This window comes from Eschrichtius robustus, chromosome X (assembly GCF_028021215.1).
Source record: "Eschrichtius robustus isolate mEscRob2 chromosome X, mEscRob2.pri, whole genome shotgun sequence".
Lineage (NCBI taxonomy): Eukaryota > Metazoa > Chordata > Mammalia > Artiodactyla > Eschrichtiidae > Eschrichtius > Eschrichtius robustus.
This window is the reverse complement of record NC_090845.1, coordinates 19442623-19464089: the sequence shown is the minus strand read 5'-3', so window position 1 is coordinate 19464089 and position 21467 is coordinate 19442623. Positions and strand designations below refer to the sequence as shown.

General features: G+C 39.8%; 1 protein-coding gene across 1 annotated transcript in view; it reads right to left on the bottom strand.

Moving 5' to 3' along the window:
* The window catches only part of PHEX (phosphate regulating endopeptidase X-linked), a 198178-nt gene that overhangs the window by 11439 nt on the left and 165272 nt on the right, over positions 1-21467 (bottom strand). The window contains exons 16-18 of the mRNA XM_068533165.1: positions 14936-14990; positions 7505-7572; positions 5198-5328 (exon numbers count right to left, since the gene is read on the bottom strand). Of these exons, the coding sequence (XP_068389266.1) occupies positions 5198-5328; positions 7505-7572; positions 14936-14990 (254 nt within the window). The remainder of the gene's footprint in view (positions 1-5197; positions 5329-7504; positions 7573-14935; positions 14991-21467) is intronic.

Below are 21467 nucleotides of genomic sequence, written 5' to 3'. Positions count from 1 at the left end.
TGAACCTTTTTATCTAAGAAACCCCTATCTTGGGCTCTGCTTCTAATGGACCCGACCTAAGAGTGATTAACTGAACTGCCCATATTTCACAAGGATTCGAACCCAAGCAGTCTCTGTCCAGAGCCTTTGCTCCATAATATGTTACCTTCTCAAGTCTTAACTCCTCTTGACTCTAGTGCTTCCATTTATAACCACTCATGCTCAAATTTAATCTCCTTCCTTGTTCCCCTAAGCTTTTCTTTTAGAGGTTTGAGGACTAGCTTCACCCCTCAGGCCCCTCCCACTCTGGACCACCTCAGTAGACCATATGGCCCTAGATCTTTTTATTTCAGTATTTTTCCTTTATCATCAGTATTTTTTTTTAAAGTTGAGAATTATGTTTCTGTTTTTTTTAATTTATTCATTTAATTTATTTTATTTTTGGCTGCGTTGGGTCTTCATTGCTGTGCGCAGGCTTTTTCTCTGGTTGCAGCGAGCGGGGGCTACTCTTCGTTGCGGTGCGCGGGCTTCTTATTGCAGTGGCTTCTCTTGTTGCGGAGCACGGGCTCTAGGCGCGCGGGCTTCAGTAGTTGTGGCACACTGGCTCAGTAGTTGTGGCTCGCGGGCTCTAGAGCACAGGCTCAGTAGTTGTGGCGCACGGGCTTAGTTGCTCTGCGGCATGTGGGATCTTCCCGGACCAGGGCTGGAACCCGTGTACCCTGCATTGGCAGGCAGATTCTTAACCACTGTGCCACCAGGGAAGCCCCATGGCCCTAGGTTTGCCTCTCAGGACTCAACAGCTGCTAACAGCCCGTTTCTCTGATGTTCCATTGGAGCTCCCCCCAGTCCAACGCAAAGAATGATTCAGGTACAGAGGACTGGCCTCCACAAATGGAGCCAGAAAAATAAAGCATGGCCTTTTATATCCACAAAGGAAGCCACCCCTTCTCCTTGGGGAATAAGACTGAAGCTGTTTTCTGATGGTTGAATGGATTTATGCTGAGACAGGCATGCCCTTTCTATCGTCCTTGTTGCAAAGGTACACATTTGTCAGAATTCAGTTTCAGTATCTGACACTTTGGCCAAAATGGATGTTGTAGAATAGTCTCCACCCAATACATCACCCAGGTTTAAAATGAACTTAAAATAAGAGAACACGAGCATGATATGGGGGGAAGAGTAGTGATGTTGGAGTCATAGAATGTAGATTCTACCATGGGTTTTAATCTCTCTGAGCCTCAGCTTCCTCATATGTAAAACAGGCTAGTAATATGCACACCTCTCAGAACCAGTATGAGGATTAAATATGTTTCAATTAAGTGTAAAGTCTAACTCCCATGCCTGCATATAATAATCACCAGGAAATATGCATTCCCCTTCCTCCAAGAAAACTGCTCTCCTATTGTTTTTTGGTTTTTTAGCCCCTATTGTATTGTTCTCTCCTGGGATGGCATACTTATGAGTATGTCACAAAGTATTAGGAATATTAACTACAATTTATTGAGCACTTATTGCATAGCAGGCATCATGCCGGTGCTTTACATTATCTCAGTCATTTAATTCTTAAGACAAACTAACGAGTTCAAAAATAGCTGCCCATTTCACAGATGAAGACTCTGAGACACAGGAATGTTAAATAACTCGCCCAAGTTCAAAAAAAACTTACAACCTGCAACTGGTTGAACCAAAATTTGGAGCTGTGTCTGACTCTAGAATCCCTCCCCTATGTTTTTTTTTTTTTTTTATTTAGAGATACTTTGCTAGTTTCTGTAATCAAACCCATGCAGATAAGACCTTACAAACTTAATACAGTGTGCTACCCCTGTCCAAATGGAAAAATTATGTTTAATGCTTCTAGACCAATATGGCTGTTAATTTCTATACAATGCCAACCCAACACGGTACAACTGGGATACTTTCTCCAAAGTTGACAGCACAGCTAAAGTTTCCAAATATTCAAATTATATATGTGTGTGTATATATAGAGAGAGGTATACAGACAGATAGATAGATTTATAGAAAAGACCAATAGTAGTATGTTATGCATCAGTAGCAGCAACAGCTTATCCAGGTTCTGCAGTCATCTGAACAAAATTATAGAGACATCTAGCACATGCTATTAAAAAAAAAAAAAAAGGTAAAAAACAAAACCCCAGAAAACAGCAATGTTCTGTTACTGTTGTGGTACCTGGCACCATTTTTTTTATTAGCTTCTCAATCATCATCTGGGAAGAACCCTATGCTTTCCTTGAAGCAACATATATTCTAGATGGATTTTCACAATGTGATAACCCCTGAATTGAAAACAGATACACAGAAGTGCCCTTTTTAGGTCTTCCCATGACACAGTTGTAGATATTTTAAAAATATATGGGCAGAGAAATGGCTTTCCAGGACACTGACCAAGGAGCTAGAGATACTATTCAAGGATACAGAGTCTGGTTTCTCCTCCTGGGTAAGGGATGGTCTCCCTGTGCTGCATACGCTTTAAGAACCAGGAGAACCAACTCAGTGTTCATAAATGTTCCCTTTAAAAGTGCACAGACTTTTACCTAAATTCTTCTGGAATGGTGAAATAAACCCCAGTATAACAGACTTGAGGCATAGTGAGGTTTCAGGTGCTTTTCCAGCCCAAGTTGTCAGGATGGAGCACATGCCTGACTAACAGACCAAGAGACTCTGGGGAAACTACGTGTAAATACACTGACCTACCCCAGTTCTGTGTGGTCCCCTGCTTCTCTTAGGTGTTGTGCCCTTGACTAGATGAATTAGGAGGACACAGTTTGCATGTGTGTTTTAGAGGAAGATCTTCATGCAGATCCATACCTACCAACAATTCTTCATTATTGGTCTCGTTGTCAAATACAGTGAGAGAAATCTGTGTCTTGTAACTATGAAAGCAGGGACAGAAAATACAATGGAAAACTACAAGAAAAAACTAACAGTGGGGGAAGGGAATGAAAGCTAACCTGATCAAACCAGCAAAATAAGAAAAGAAAAAAGAAGTAAAAACAATGTACAGGAGATAAACTATATAGAGAAAACTATAAAGTCGTATTTGAAAACCTAAAACAAATACCAAACAGATGGGAAGGCATACCGCGTTCTTGAACAAGAAGACTATGACAAAAATGTCAATTCCATACATTTAATGTGCTTTAACTTAGAATCTCAATGGGATTCTCTTGGGGAGTGGGTGGAGAATGGGTAAAATGATCTTGGAGTGTATACAGAAGTATATTTGCCTGAGAATGGCCAAGTATATAAAAGAAGAACAGTGAGGGAGAGCTTGTATTGGCAGATACCAGAAAAATCCACATAGCCATAGTAATAACGCATTGGTATAGAAATCAACAAATAGGTCAGTGGAATAGAATATATAATCCAGAAATTTATCTCAGTATATATGAGATTCTAATATTTGACAAACATTCAATTAAGTACGAAAAAAATGTCTTTTAGTCACTGATGCTGGATCAATTGACTATCCTCTTGGAAGAAGATAAAAGTGAACTCTCGTATTAAACTCCACAGCAAAATAAGTTTCACACGCTTCAATATTTAAATGTAAAATAACAAAACAATAAAAACCTTCCCAGAAAAGCTAGGAGACTACACATATGATATAGAATGGAAATGCAGAAACAATTTTTTAAGAGAGATAGGTATCTTTGACTATATGGAAATATTTAAATTTTGTTTGTCAAAAGATATCATATACAAAGTACAATGGATGAGAAATATATTGAGGAGAAAGTAGTATAATATGAATGACAAATAAAATTTTTAACATCTATAATATTTTTTAAGGTCTCATAAATTGACAAGTAAATAACTCAATACATAAATGCTCCTCCATCCATCACTGGTGGGAATATGAAATATTATAACTTCTTAGTAACAGTAGGAATCTATCCTCTACGGAAAAAAAGAATATATACCTAATAAGAGTATTTAGTGCAGCAGCATTTACTGTGGAGAAATAATTGGAGACACAGTGTAACCCTCAACAAGACATTAGTCAGCTGTGTTAGAGTACATTCACACCGTGGACTTCCAGGCAGCCACTGAAAACAGTGAAGTAAAAGCACGTGCGTGCATACACACGTGCGTGTGTATGTATGTGTGTAACTCTACGTGAGCATGGGAAAAAGTATATCAGGGTTATTGAGATGGATTACAGGTGGAGAAGATAAAAGTGATGAGAGGGAAAGGGGAAGGAGGTAGAGGTGAAGACAAAAAAGGAAAGGAACAACATTCCACACAGAAAAAGCATGTATAAAATTACATTCGTGGGGCTTCCCTGGTGGCACAGTGGTTGAGAGTCTGCCTGCCAACGCAGAGGACGCGGGTTCGAGCCCTGGTCTGGGAAGATCCCATATGCCGCAGAGCAGCTGGGCCCGTGAGCCACAACTACTGAGCCTGCGCTCTAGAGCCTGTGCTCCGCAACAAGAGAGGCCGCGATAGTGAGAGGCCTGCGCACCGTGATGAAGAGTGGCCCCCGCTTGCCACAGCTAGAGAAAGCCCTCGCACAGAAACGAAGACCCAACACAGCCATAAATAAATAAATAAATAAATAAATAAATAAAAATTAAAAAACAAAAAACAAACAAACAAAAACTACTAAAATTACATTCGTGCCTTTATAGGAATGTATATATGTATATATAATAGAAAATCAGCATTTTAAAAGTCATTTCTTTTGTTCAAAATTCTTTATCTAAGAACTCTTAACCAATTCAGAGTCATTAATTCAAATGAGTGACGTTTTATTTCAATGAATTAAACCTAACCAGTAGTTTGGAAGGAAATCTTTTTAATGACATAGAGCGTAGATTTGTGAGAATTTTATTGTTTATCTTTGCTACAGAGTTTTCTGTACTAATCTGAATCTAGGAGAACAGACTAATGTTTAGGCCTGTGATTTTCAAACTTTAGCTTATATCAGAATCACCTGAGGGCTGATGAAAAGACAGACTGCCAGACTGCCAGACCCCACGCTCCCACCCACCGCCGCTCCCCACTCCCCACCCCCGAGATTCTCAGTCAGTAGGTCTGGATTAAGACTAAAGAATTTACATCCCTGACAAGTTCCCCAGGGAGGCTGATGCTGTTGGCCTGGGAACCGCACTTTGAGAACCGATGGTCTAAAGCAAGCTAGTGTCTACGTGAGGAAGAAGGACTCACGAGATGCCCCCTTCGCCGCAGCTGTACTCACATTTAAGCCAGCTTTCTTCCAATAATAGTTGCTATACTGGCTAATCATGCACTTTGTTTTTTCCTTAAACTTTTCTTCTGAGTCAACAGACCACCAAGGATCCAGGTTTCCATTTTTATCATATTTTCTACCTGGCAAAAAGGAAAGTTAAAAGATACTCGTATTATTTATGGAAACAAATTCATTTCTTCATCTTCCCTTTCCCTCACTTCAACAAGCCTTGAAAAGACAGTTCCAGCAGCAGGGACCACTCCTGGAAGCAGTTCCTGCCTTCTCTCCAGTGTCACAGGTTAATTGTAAAAAGCAAGGAAAGGAGAAAGAGGTCTGAGGAAGTTCTTTCCTTCTAAGCAACAAAGAATACTTTAAGATTTATCAGCTTATGGCATGTACCGTTCTTGACCAATCTTAGATTCTTTGTTTTCACCTGCTCTGACCCAAAATATTCTCTAAATTTTGAAATGAAATGGCTTTCAGAAAGCCCATGGAAGGAGTCAAAGCGCCACTACCAGTGAAATTCCAAACAATCCATAGGAACAGCCTCGGTGAGTCACTCACACCCTGCGACCACAGCCCCTGACTCAGCTCTAAAGGATCGTGTTTCTTCCAAGTTGCCAGGAGCCAAGAGACACATAAAACCTCTGTTATGAATCATTCCACAGCCATCAGTGTAGATGGAAGGCCCATCTGTCCTGCTTTGACAGGGAAGGTTGCTCTAAAAAGAGAACTTGGAACAAGAATGGAAATCTCCAAAACATAACAGAAAAAAAGATTAGTTATACATGCTTTTTTGCTACAGGCTCACTCTTCATTTTCTCTACATCCCTCAAAAAAAAGTCTGGGCGTATCTGGACTATCTTTTACACTCAAGGTTACTATTGGTTTAAATTTAATTATGCAGAGAACTCTTCACTGGGCTTACAAGAAAGTCCCCTAAGCAAAGTTGTTAACTGAAACAATCCAAAGCTCTTCAGCAAGGCTGGATGCCACTACCACCAACCCCTGGTAGAGCAGAGAGGCACTGTCCCCTACCCACGAACCAAGCGATCATGAAATAGTTACTGTGCAATGCACTGTTCTAAGTATTGGTTACAGAGTGAAATGCCATCTTTAGATTCTGTCCTTTGAGAGAGAATCCAAAAAGCTTCCAGAAGATTCTGAGGGAGAACTACACGTAAGTTTCCCATGAAGAAAGGCCCAGAACCAAGAGACCACTACTGGCTTTTGTTTCTTGGCTAAGACTCTCCTCTCAGATAACCCAAACATGCAATTCAGAAAGTGTAGCTCTGGGGATTCAGATGACTACAAGGCAGCTACATTTGAACAGGGAGGGGAGGCCAGGGGGGGCAAAAAACTTAGGTGATTAAGGAAAGGCTGGTGGGAGTACAAGAAGAATTATCCAGAAGGAGAGGAACCAAAAGGGTCTCTGGCCCTGGGGTAGGCATCCAGGAAAGGATGTTGGAGACATCACAGACATGGAAGAAAGAGGTCCCTCTATACAGTGTGGCCTTGGGCCCGGCAGTTCTTGAGTCTGCCCTGTAAATCACTGTGTGGATGTGGATGTGATCGCGATTTGCTGCTAATTCCTAGGTTTCGGAGATTTCATGTGTCTTTCCAATAAAACTCCAAAGTTAAAGGAGAAAGGAGTTCTCATTAAAAATGATGACTCTCAAAAGGCAATCATTTCTTTAGTTTATGCCATATTCTGCTCTTTCCTTTTGCTTAAATGTCATCAGGATACATAGCATACTCTATATTATTCATTATTAGGAAAGCATAGCCTTTCTAAAAAAATTCTGAATATATGACAGCATAGAGAAAAACAGACATTAAGCATTGCATAATCCTTGAAATAGTATAAAGGAACTAGTCAGCCAAGCTTCAGAGTCCTAACTCGCTGAGCCCTAACTTGGCAGCATGTATAATCATCTTCAGAGCAGAGCTCACACCTCCAGGGAGAGCATCTCAAAACGGTGAATAAAGAAATGAAAGGAAGAGAAGCTATAACGTAATTCCTGTAACTACTGCGGCAGCTACAGCAATCCAGATGTAAATGCAAAGCTGATTTCCCTGAAATTACAAGGTCTTTTTTTTTTTTCATTCTACCCCATCTCCAATGGGAACAATTATTTATTTATTGCAAGCTATCACAGCAAGACACGGGGGAAAGTTTTCAATCAGCAATCATACTGCTTTGGATAATCTTCAATCTATGATGATACCACTATGCAAAGATAATAGCAACAATTAACATCCATATGGTCAACATGACCATAAAAGCATCAGCTTATACACTGAACCAGTACTTACCATTATTATCAAATCCATGTGTAAATTCATGTCCAACAATTACTCCTATAGCGCCATAACTCAGAGATCTACAGCATAAATGTATAATTGGGAGAAAATTATAAGCATGAACGTCAGAGCATAATCCTTCAATATTTTCTCAACAAAAAGCCAAGATAATCTGTTTACTAACCACACTCACAAAATTGTTAAAAAAAAAAAAAAAGTAAACACATCCTTCTCATTGAAATAGACGAAGAAAATATAATTTCTAACATTGTCATTATGAGCATTTATGGGCCTCAGTTCCTACCCTGTGAAATTAGGGATGTGACAGAGATGGTTTTTGAAGTCCCTTCCAGCCCTAAGGCTTCTATGGTTCTATATCCACTCTAGCTGTAGTTTATATTTATAAACACCCAAAGCAGCAGCAGGGTTTGTAAAGATCCTGTCAGTAAACATACGGTTTATTTTTTATCTGAGAACCTGTTGAAAAATCACTATAGACTTAGAAGTTAAATTGTTTTCCAAACGGAGTCATGAAACAGGAATAGAGCAGAGATTAAAAGGGATCACTCTGCTTTCAAAGGTAGTCACGTTCCTCTGCTTCTGTGACAGACAAATTCACAACTGAACAGCAAAGATTGTGAAGCCTGAACCAGATCTGGAAAAGGCGTTATATTATTTCTCTTCACCTCTAAAGAACCATGTGGTAGATCACCTACAAAGGTGACCACCGACAATGCCACCCACCCTGAATGCATGTGCTCCTCCTCCCACCAAGAGGAAAGCTATTTCCTCCCCCCTTGAATCTGGATGAGCCTTGGGACTTGTTGTGGCCAACAGAATGCAGTGGAAGGGGCCGGGTGTGACTTCTGGGCTGAGGCCTTATAACTTCCATTTTTGTGCCCCCTTGGGAGTCAGCTGCAGTGTAAAGAAGTTGGGGTAATGAGCTGGAGAAAGAGAAGCCAAGTGAAGCAAGTGAGAGATGCCAAACGTCGAGAGACCTCTAAAGAAAGAGAGAGGCCCAGCCAGGCCCCAGCCATTAGAGCCAGCCCAACTGAGGCACCAGACATGTGAGCAAAATCATCTTAGATCCTATGGCCCCCGTCGAGCTGTCCCAGCCAATATTACACAGAGCAGAAACAAGCTGTCTCGGCTGAGTCCCGCCCAAATTGCAGAATCATGAGCCAACAGTGGTGGCGCTTTGTTACGGAGCAATAGGTAACTGAAAGAGAACATATAAATCATACATCAGGAAATCAATAGGGGGGCTTCCCTATATGTGTGTCTGGGATCTTCTCTCTCAACTAAAAGTTCCCTGAAGGCCAAACCCTTATCTACTTGATTGCTGCTAAATTCTCCGTACCTAGTACACAGTAAGAAAGTAATAATGATTTAACTAATTGATTAATTAACTTTACCATTTCTTGCAAGTGACAGATCAATATGTAACTTATTTTAGTCATTTAACATGTGCATGAGGATTACAGACAACTTAAAATCCTTGTTATAAGGATTCTTCCTAAGATTTGTAATTATACTAAAAATATTTCACAGTTGGTTCCTGATGCAACATCAAAGTCACCCAGCAAATAGATAGGACCTATAAGTGGAAGGAACAAAAATTTTTGAAGCAACATGTTATTACAGGACATAATGATCCTTAACATGTTAATTGTTTGTCTCAACTATACCCAAGGAAGTGCTGTAAGATTTAATTTTTCCCTTTGGTGGCAGTTCCTTCCTTTGTTATTTCTTTCCAGCAAGGTAATTTGCATTTGAAAAAATGCTTTCCTACTGTTTTTCCATCATTGCAAACCTTCATTAAAGAAGTAAGAGTAAAATTATGCATTTCAATCATAGACCTATCAGAGCAGTGTGGGACAAACTTGTAATTTTACATAGTGCTAATTTTTGCAGCAGTAGCTATCACTATGCAGCCTGTAACATTTCATTTTTTCCAGGACTCTCAGCTGAGAATAATACTCGGTCCTCTACAAGCCTCGGTCAATGCTGTTGACTGGATGAATTTAAGGGATGAACAATGGAAGCTTATAGCAACTGCTCTGCAATAAATGTCCCTTAAGAGGGACTGCTCCAACGAGCTTCCTATTTGCAAAGGGTAATAGAGAATTCAGAAAATGATTGAATCATTGCAAGTTCCAATTCTCAGTTACATAATCACAATCTTTTGGACAAGAGCCAAAGAAAAAGTAATTTTAAATGACTAAGCCTGACAATGATAACGTTTCTTAATACTAAATTCACATCTTCGTTTTATCAATGGACGTTATTTAAATTAGCATGTCATAAAAATAAATAAATAAACTTGTATGCCTTTTAAAATGTGACTTGCTGGCCAGAAACAAGAAGACTCCTGCAGAGAAAATCTAGCCTTCCAAAAATAAAATGGGGAAGATGACAATTTTTCCACCTACTCAGTTTCTCTTTTGTTCTTTCTACCCGAGGGGTTTAACATAAGCACAGGATTTGCTGTCAACAACAAAACCACCATACTGCTGTCTGGAGCAACCATGAGCCCATGCTGTCATCAGGTAGAGGCTATTCTATGCCTGAAGTGGAAATGCATAAAAATCTCAGAGTTACAGGCAGCTTTAAGGTCACTTAGTTCAATTCCTTAGCAGAGGTCTACAAAAACCCATTCAAATGGTCCTAAGACTTCTCCCCTTAGGCATGTTCAATAACCAGGAGCTCATCCCCTTCTGAGGCGGCCCATTCCCTCTTCGAGTAGTTCTAAACAAAACGGTGCTCCTAATGTTGATCTGGAATCTCTCTTGTATCTATTGGTCTAGTGTAGTGGTCTAAGGTATTCTAAACACCCCTCTGACCTCCCCAAATTTAGTAAATGATTCTGCTACCTTAACTTTCCTTCAAAAATGTGAAAACAGTTACGAGTTTATCCCTCAAGTGTTCTCTTCTCAAGTTCTTTCAACTCTTTTCTCTTCAGTCATAAATTCTAGACCAGCAGTTCCCAAAACACAGGAAGAAGGGGAGTTTAGGGACTTCTGGCAGGACTTCTTGGGAATTTTTATGCTGCTAAGTACTGTGAGTCTCCAAAACAAAGGGGAGGGGAGGACAACTCACCTCTATTACTACTTCACGGAACACACACTTTGGGATATTTTGTCTTAGGCCATTTAAATCCTGATTCTTTCCTCTGGAAATAATTCAGCTTGTTGATGTCGCCACAATTAGACCCAACACTCATGGGAGGGCTAAGGTGACCAGTGTGAGCAGAAAGAATACCCACTCGTTGGTTCTGGAGGAAATCCATCTAGAACAGATGGATGTACGGGAACCCATCTCACCAGACTGTGATTTCCATCTCTCCAGCATCTCCACATTTCCAATGTTGAGTGCCCAAACGATGCTTACTAATTATTCATTGAATGGGTATGTTAATAGAGGATGAATGGCTTCAATGCAAACATAGACCACTTAGGAAAAAAATAAAAATCTCTCTCCCACTCAGCATAAGGTTGAACACTAACATTTCCTAAGTTTCTATGATTTTGACTTCTATATCAGAAAATCATCTCGTGGACCCAATAAACAAATACATTGATCAATAAGTTCAAAACCCAACCAGACTATGTCCAAGCGTCCAGGTATATAACCACAGAAGATCAGCTAAATCACTGATGATAAGCAGGATCAAAGACTTCTAGGACTTTTTTAGTTGGAAGCAAGCTTAGCAAATATTTAGCCTAAACCTTTAATTTTATGGAAATATATATAAATTTCTAAACTTAACAATAGAGAAAAATGATTCCAAATACCTGAACACTGATGAAACTATGCAGCTGAGACCTGGGATGATATTAATGGATTTGGTCAATACACACGGATAATTTTCATTTATGCTAATGATAGTGCTTCCCTGTAGCAGGCTTTATCGATGCCTGCTGCTGTCCCTGGGCACTCACCATTTTCAAGCACACCAATCTGACAGCTTCCAACTGCCAGCACCTGAAACTAGTCGCCCCAGGGCTTTCTCTGGCCACCAGAGCCCTCTAGGCCTATGCTGGGCAACGCCGGGGAGTTAGTACACCTGGTGGCAGTCCTCAATCAACGATGGAAAGTGAGTTGGATGACAAATACCCCAGCTCTTTTGCTCCTGAGATGGAATCATGCTGAAGCATATTCTACAGTTCCCCAGCAAAACGAGCCCCCGTTGCCCACAGTAATAACTGGCTGTAAAAAAAAAAAAAAAAAAAGTGGCAGAGAAGGCAGAAGAGGAGGGTCAGAAGGAGATGTGACTCAAGTAATGAAATTGCAACTGTGATTAAAAATCTTCCAACAAACAAAAGTCCAGGACCAGATGGCTTCACAGGTGAACTCTATCAAACATTTAGAGAAGAGCTAACACCCATCCTTCTCAAACTCCTCCAAAATATAGCAGAGGGAGGAACACTCCCAAACTCATTCTATGAGGCCACCATCACCCTGATACCAAAACCAGACAAAGATACTACAAAAAAAGAAAATTACAGACCAATATCACTGATGAATATAGATGCAAAAATCCTCAACAAACTACTAGCAAACAGAATCCAACAACACATTAAAAGGATCATACACCATGATCAAGTGGGATTTATCCCAGGGATGCAAGGATTCTTCAATATACGCAAATCAATGTGATACACCATATTAACAAATTGAAGAATAAAAACCACGTGATCATCTCAATAGATGCAGAAAAAGCTTTTGACAAAATTCAACACCCATTTATGATAAAAACTCTCCAGAAAGTGGGCATAGAGGGAACCCACCTCAACATAATAAAGGCCATATATGACAAACCCACAGCAAACATCATTCTCAATGGTGAAAAACTGAAAGCATTTCCTCTAAGATCAGGAACAAGACAAGGATGTCCACTCTCGCCACTATTATTCAACATAGTGTTGGAAGTTTTAGCCACAGCAGTCAGAGAAGAAAAAGAAATAAAAGGAATACAAATTGGAAAAGAAGAAGTAAAACTGTCACTGTTTGCAGATGACATGATACTATACATAGAGAATCCTAAAGATGCCACCAGAAAACTACTAGAGCTAATCAATGAATTTGGTAAAGCTGCAGGATACAAAATTAATGCACAGAAATCTCTTGCATTCCTATACACTAATGATGAAAAACCTGAAAGAGAAATTAAGGAAACACTCCCATTTACCACTGCAACAAAAAGAATAAAATACCTAGGAATAAACCTACCTAGGGAGACAAAAGATCTGTATGCTGAAAACTATGACACTGAAGAACGAAATTGAAGATGATACAAACAGATGTAGAGAAACACCATGTTCTTGGATTGGAAGAATCAATGTTGTGAAAATGACTATACTACCCAAAGCAATCTACACATTCAATGCAATCCCTCTCAAATTACCAATGGCATTTTTTCCAGAACTAGAACAAAAAAACCTTAAAATTTGTACGGAGACACAAAAAACCCGGAAGAGCCGAAGCAGTTTGAGGGAAAAAAACAGAGCTGGAGGAACCAGACGGCCCGACTTCAGACTGTACTACAAAGCTACAGTAATCAAGACAGGATGGGACTGGCACAAAAACAGAAATATAGATCAATGCAACAGGATAGAAAGCCCAGAGATAAACCCACGCACCTATGGTCAACTAATCTATGACAAAGGAGGCAAGGATATACAATGGAGAAAAGACAGTCTCTTCAATAAGTGGTGCTGGGAAAACTGGACAGCTACATGTAAAAGAATGAAATTAGAACACTCCCTAACACCATACACAAAAAAAACCTCAAAATGGGTTAAAGACCTAAATGTAAGACTGCACACTATAAAACTCTTAGAGGAAAACATAGGAAGAACACTCTTTGACATAAATCACAGCAAAATCTTTTTTGATCCACCTCCTAGAGTAATGGAAATAAAAACAAAAATAAACAAATGGGACCTAATGAAACTTAAAAGTTTCTGCACAGCCAAGGAAACCATAAACAAGACGAAAAGACAACCCTCAGAATGGGAGAAAATATTTGTAAATGAATCAACGGACAAAGGATTAATCTCCAAAATATATAAACAGCTCATGCAGCTCAATATTAAAAAAACAAACACCCCAATCCAAAAATGGGCAGAAGACCTAAATAGACATTTCTCCAAAGAAGACATACAGATGGCCAAGAAGCACATGAAAAGCTGCTCAACATCACTAATTATTAGAGAAATGCAAATCAAAACTACAATGAGGTATCACCTCACACCAGTTAGAATGGGCAGCATCAGAAAATCTACAAACAACAAATGCTGGAGAGGGTGCGGAGAAAAGGGAACCCTCTTGCACTGCTGGTGGGAATGTAAATTGATACAGCCACTATGGAGAACAGTATGGAGGTTCCTTAAAAAACTAAAAATAGAATTACCATATGACCCAGCAATCCCCCTACTGGGCATATACCCAGAGAAAACCATAATTCAAAAAGACACGTGCACCCCAATGTTCATTGCAGCACTATTTACAATAGCCAGGTCATGGAAGCAACCTAAATGCCCATCGACAGACGAATGGATAAAGAAGTTGTGGTACATATATACGATGGACTATTACTCAGCCATAAAAAGGAACGAAACTGGGTCATTTGTAGAGACATGGATGGATCTAGAGACTGTTATACAGAGTGAAGTCAGAAAGAGAAAAACAAATATCGTATATTAACGCATATATGTGGAACCTAGAAAAATGGTACAGATGAACCGGTTTGCAGGGCAGCAATAGAGACACAGATGTAGAGAACAAACGTATGGACACCAAGGGGGGAAAGTGGCCAGGGGCTGGTGGTGGTGTGATGAACTGGGAGATTGGGATTGACATATATACACTAACATGCATAAAATGGATAACTAATAAGAACCTGCTGTATAAAAAAATAAATAAAATTCAAAAAAAAAAAAAAAAAAAAAGGAGGAGATGTGACTATGGATGAATGGTCAAAGAAATGCGACTTTGCTCGTTTGGAAGATGGAGGAATCACACTTGGACCAGCCAAACCAGACTCTTTGCTATTTGAAAAGCAATTTTCTTTCCTTTTCTCACATTGTTTCTTCCATCTGGAATTGTATTGGACCCATCACCATCAATTCGAATCCTAACAATCCTTCCTGGCCCACCATTTTTCTAGTATGAGTCAATGCATAAGTGAACAAATGCATAAAAAATGAAAGCTACCTGTGTATAGGTTGGCTTTCCTACCCAGTCATACACTCTGGAAACAAGAATCAGTAAACAAATACCTAACATGGCGAGAGTAGGGCCGACCCATGCCAGGTTCCATGCCTTCTTTTTGCTGAACAACCACTGGCTTTGTTTCTTTGACTTTATATTCTATGCTCTGCCAAAACATCACGTTCTTCGTTACTTGTCAGTAACTGGTTTCTTTATTAGTTTACTTACCGAGGATATTCTGTTCCCCAAAAGAAAGGCTTCTGGAGCTCTCCTGCTGGAAATCCTGGGAGAAAGACAAACAAACAAAATTGTAAGGGATGTAGGGATTGATTTAATGATGAGTATCTGGTTCTAGCTTTGGCACTGAAGTTCCAAAGGCCCATCTTAAAGGTACTCCTCATGGAGCTGGGACCCCTCTAAGAGATCCAACTATCTCTAAGATGATATTAATTCAACTGAGTTTGCAATCAGTGCATTCCATCAGTTTCAAGGAAACTATTTTGCATGGATACACTATTGGCAGTGTCCAAGCTGCTGTGAACTGGGTTCCTTCATAAACAGCACATGCAAGAGGCTTCCAGCTTTCTTGTGGCTTCCCCTGATACAGAAAGGGCCAGCTTCACGGGCACACAACCACTGCAGTCACACAGGGCCCCCGTGCAGAAGGACCCTGCAATGGAATTAATGCTCTGCTGTCACTGTATGAAATGCTTAATAAATTTATGTTTGAATGTGATTTTGGAAGTGGAGACCAAGGGGACAAGAAAGCATGCGTGTGAGCAAAGCAGCCATGCAAAATATTCCTGTCCACGGTTCCTTTTATGCTCCATTTGCACGCAGCATCCAAGATGCTCCCTGGGAGCGCAGAACTCCAGCAGACCCACAGTATGTGCGAATTCAGCAAGACTCAAAACGAGTACAAGGTAAGCATGTTACATCTAGGGCTGAGTATGTGGGAGCTCTGACAGCCCTCTTGGGGCTCTTTCTGTTGGAAGCAGAATTTGCTTTGATCACCAAAGGGCAGCAGTGGCATTCTAAGAAACATGAATGGCCAAGGAACTCTGTCATACTCTTTCTTACTCCTGTATCGGTCAACCACATATACCGAAATGATGACGTAGAAGGAAAGGGAAAGACAGGACGACCCATAGTTTCTTTTCCTTTCAGTCCTTTCTTACTCATCAGTAAGCCAAAGGTAGAGAGTGTTGGTAGAATGTACATGTATATAAGAAATGAAGTAAAACCAACTGAGTTAGTTTTATGCAGTGTTTCCACTGTTCTGGCAAGAAGAAAATACATACCCATGTACAAGCTAGAAAATACAAACTACAATTTCGTCAATTCCACATCTCAGTTAAAAGTTCTTATATCTGGGGACTCCCCTAGTGGCACAGTGGATAAGACTCCATGCTCCCAATGCAGGGGGCCTGGGTTCGATCCCTGGTCAGGGAACTAGATCCCACATGCATGCTGCAACTAAGAGTTCACATGCCTCAACTAAGGAGGCTGCGTGCCACAACTAAGGAGCCCACAGGCTGCAACTAACGAGCTGGCGAGCCACAATTAAGGAGCCCTCGAGCTGCAACTAAGAAGCCTGCGAGCCGCAACTAAGGAGCCCGCCTGCCACAACTAAGGCACCCACGTGCTGCAACTAAGGAGCTGGCGAGCCACAACTAAGGAGCCCTCGAGCCACAACTAAGGAGCCCACCTGACGCAACTAAGACCCAGAGCAACCAAATAAATAAATAAATAAATATTGTTTTAAAAAAAGTTCTTATATCTGTATTTGTTTTGGCATTGCACAATATAAAGATGAATGGTAAAATTACGCTGATGCTTTAAATTTTTAATTTTTCTTACAACTTACAATGGTATTAAATAGCAAATAAAAACTACTGTGACAAGTCTAGAGAAAGAGAGGCTGTAGAAGACAGGACAAGGCTATATATTTTAGCCCCTTTACAGCACTTTTTCCTGCTTTCTGAAAAAGAGGTCCCCATATTTTCATTTTGTACTAAGCCCCACAAACTATGTAGCTGGCCCTGGGTGCAGATGAGTGGGAGAAATGCCTTGCTTTGCTTTGCCTTTCCAACTCGCCACTAAATTTTGTACCCTGAGGTTGATCCTAGGAGCTGCACTTACAAGCCATCACAACTGGGAATGCAAAGAATAGTAACAAAAAAAATGAGAGAGAGAGAGAGATACCTTCTGCAACATCCTTGCCTGCTCCAGAGCCACTGCTCAAAGCCCCTGGAGACTAAAAGCTCTTTTATGAGTTCAAATGTTTTCTCTTCCCTCTCTCCCTCTCAACAATCTGTCTACCTCTCCTCCAAGACAGGACACTACGAGAAGTGACGGTAGGAAAGCACATTCTTAATTTAGAAGTGAAATATTAATTCTATGTAATTCATATACATATATTATTTATATTTTTTAAATAATATCATAGTTTGAGATTTCAGGGTGCAAAAACCTAATTGTAAAACAGAGCTGGATCCAGCTAGTAGTCCTCTCTCTTCCTGCTGCTTTCACATAAAGGAAAATGCATCTGACTCTGGAGGAGCAATGTCATATTAATCTTCATAATTTCCACATTTTCTTAAATATCTTTGGCATCTTTACATCAATATTCCATCATCTTTTTGGTGATTACTTTCAGTAAGTCATTCTGACTTGAATATATATATGCAAATATATATTACATATATATGCAAATCACAGTGTTTATATGAAAATTCTGTCTCACATATTATATCATCAAAAAGCAATGATATTTCCTAATAAGAACAATGATCATAGACCAATGTGACTTAATTATTAAATCATTATGGCTTTCCTGCTTGGTAATGTGCCCAGCTGGAAGCATTTATGCCCATTGCCAACCCCTTTACAGGAAAACATCTGACACCTGCACGAGCCTCCTTTCTGCCGCTGTTGCTGTTAGAGGCCCCAGACTCGCAGACCGCAGCCATCACACTCCCCTGATCAGCTGTATCTTCGCAGCTTGTCAGGGCCATGGAACCCAACACTGATCAACAGAAGAATCTGATGCCCTTAGGACCATTTTGCTGAAGTGAATGGATTAACTGTTTAAGCTGCATTTTTGGAGATGTCAACTGGCGAGAGTGATAGATCAAATCCCAACAGGGCCAACTCAATATCTTATCTCATAAAGCGAATGAGTTCTATTTAAGCAAAAGTAGAAGCGAAAAATAATTAAATAAATGGAAACTGAATTCTCTTTCTTTTCCTCTCCCTTTTTAATAGGCTTTTCTTATCTTTTCTTGCATATCCATTTTATCTCCTCTTCTTCCCGTTTCAGCACTGCCTCACCACCTATTTCACACTTTTCAAGCTCCTTTTTCTATCAGTATATTATGGGAGACATTCCTCACAATGTAAGTGTGTGTGTGTATATATGTACGCATACATATGAACATGAGAGATAGGAGAGAGGGAAGGAGAGGGAGGAAAGAGAAATTTAACTATCGGACTGGCAAAAATTCATAAATTTAATAATACGTCATACTGGCCAGGGTGTAGGAAGCATGTTGGTGGGAATATAAATTCTTGCAAGCATTTTGGAAAGCAATTTAGTCATCTCTTAATGCTTTAAATGCCATTTTAAAAAACGAGTAACTGCATGCTGATAAGGAAAAGGCTCTAAGAGATGTTATTAAGCAAAAAAAAATTAAGTGTAAATACAGCATTCTGTCATGTATGAGTCCTTTTATGTGTACTACACGTGTAAACGTATGCATAGGTATATAGAGTCAGGTCTGCTATAACGCTTGTATTGAAAAGGTAAATTTGTTCCAACATGATTGAAATATCAGGGAAAAGACTGGAACATAACTCCAATTTCACATTTTCTTATGCGCAACTTTGTCCATGAGAAATGCTAGATGAAAGCAGAAAATTGCACCCAAATGAACTGAGCTGCTTAAGAGTACACAAAATGCACACATCCCAACATGGACCAGCTACCTCTGTCCCCCATGTGTTAGAAGCCCTACCCATCCACATCTGGTGTTAAAACTTTTCAGATAAACCTCCTTCCACCACTACACAGTAACTCACAAGCTGTAAGCCCTCCAATGCCAACTTCCCCAAGCAAACTTCAGGTCTTTTTTTTAAGGGAAAGCACCATATTTACTGTAGCATTTATGTATTTACCCATTTAACATGTGTAAAACTGTGCTGTCATTTTTATTAGGCTCCTAGCTTTTGTTTTCACATGTCACTGATAGTTTTTGATTGTTGTGCCCCAACGCCATTTGTCCCATAAGCCTCGTGGCTTTTATTGCACAGTTTTGCATAGTGCAGTGATATTTAGGACCACATGTCGCATTATAGCAGAACTGACTACGTATGTACACATCTATGTGTATATGTACACATATATATTCCCACCAGCGGTTCTCAAATTTTGTCATGCATCAGAATCACCTGGAGGACTTACTGAAATACAGATTGCTGGGCCTCACCCTCAGAGTTTCTGAGTCAGTAGGTCCAGAGAGGTGGCTAGGAATTTGCATCACTAACAAGTTGCCCTGTGATGTGATGCTGATGGTTTGGGAACCACACTTCAAGAACCACTGCCCAATCACTGGCTCGCATGCACTGTGGTGTCATGGCTAAATATCTTTATTGCTGCATTGCTGTAACTGAGAAAAGTGTGCAACAACCTAGATGTTCGACAGGAGGGGGATGAGTTAATGATGGTATAACCATATTATGGACTGCTGTGCAGCAAATGAAAAGAAAGAGGCAGGTCTCCATATTCTAGCATGGGAAACTCTCTAAGAAATGCTGTTGGAATAAAGCAAGGCATAGATATAGATATATAAATGCCATTTATATATTTAAAATAACTATCCTATCAGTTTGAGTATATGTATGAAAATTCACAGAAAAGGTCTGTAAAATACACATCAAAGTGGTCATAGTGGTTATTTACCTCTTGGAGATAAATGGGATTTGGGGTGGTGGGTGGTTAAAGGGGCTTTGGACATAAATGTAATGTTTTAAATATTAATTAATCAAAGGTAATCAACTTGTATAATTAAAATGAACTCTTTTAGGGACTTCCCTGGTGGTCCAGTGGTTAAGAATCCACCTTCCAATGCAGGGGACGCGGGTCTGATCCCTGGTCGGGAAACTAAGATCCCACATGCCGCGGGGCAACTAAGCCCGCGCGCCGCAACTACTGAGCCTGTGCGCTCTGGAGGCTGTGCACCACAAGTAGAGAGAAGCCCGTGCACCGCAACAAAGAAAGATCCCACATGCCGCAACTAAGACCCCAACACAGCCAAAAATAAATAAATAAATAAATAAATATTTTTAAAAATAAAATGAACTCTTTTAGAGATAAACAGGTGTGTGTATTACAGAAATTTCTCCTAAAGGTTATCCCAAAACAGTTTATAGTTAACGAAGCTTACATAGTAGTTTTTTGCTCATACATTTGTCAACACAAGCAAATTCCTATTTCAAGCAAAAATACAGACTGTGGTTAAATAATTCCAAACACTAAAATTCTGACAAAAGAAAATATTGGTATCTATATGTTGTAACAACCTCACTATTTGGTAGCAAAAAATTCTCTTTCTCAAATCTGCATGTAGGAAAATCACAAGGCCTGCTTTAGGCTTTCTACTTGGGTCAGCCTTTTGTTTTTACTGGCGTTTCTCATAACTCTATCAATGAATATTGACTAACCTAGTTGGAATCTTAGCAAAATGGTGACCATAGAGTGCTTTTGTTTAGGACACAACTACGAAACAACTGATCACATTCAGTGGGCCGGGTTCAACTAGTTGGTCTTTAAAGTCATAAAGTTATATCCTAACTGTAGGTGTATCTTTCCAGGAAAAGTTAAATGCTTCAGTGTGTCTGGGTTTCAGCGTCCATTTTACTAGTGTAAAATCACATTAATTAGGGTTTTTAGTAAAGGCAAATATAGAGGAAAAAAAAAACAAAATTAGCCCATTGTCCCACAGCTCAGACCTAAGAAAACAAACATATATCCTCAGGGATAGAGTTCAAACTGTATGGAGAGATGGGAAAAAAATTAATAATTTCCCTTTTTTCCCACCCCTCTCCCACCAGCCCAGAACTTCCCACTACTATGTACAAAACTAGCTTCAGATATTTACTCAAATGTCACCTCCTTCTCATTAAGGCCTTCCCTAGTGCTTTTTAAAGGAGGAAAGTATTATTCTACCCCCCTTTCTTGCTTTATATCTCATCATAATACCACCATCTATGATACTCTAAATTTTACTTATCCTTTATAAAGTATTGTCTGTCTTTCCCCAACTGGAATGCAAGCTCCATAACAAAAGGACTTTTATTTTTACCGTTCTCTCACTGCAATATCTCCAGAACAATGCCTGGCACGTGGTAAGCACTCAATAAATATTTGTTGAGTGAATGGAATCTGCACTTTGTGAAACTCTAAACGGTGACTGGGGTTAAACATTACCTATAACTATGAGTGCGTGTTGGCCAGAGTCTAAAACATTACACGACACTATTAGTACTACCAATGCGCTACTTCTTGAAGTTTCCATATTCAATACCAGAATAGGGCTATGTTCCATTATTCAAGTTCCGGTTTTCCTTTACCTTCTAGATTAGGTACTCTGTTGGTTCCATTCCCTTACAATCATGGCCGAGCTAGTGCGGTTTTGAAGTTTGCACATTTTTTTCAATAAACTCTTAATCAGAATGCAAATATTAACAAGATGAAAAGCTC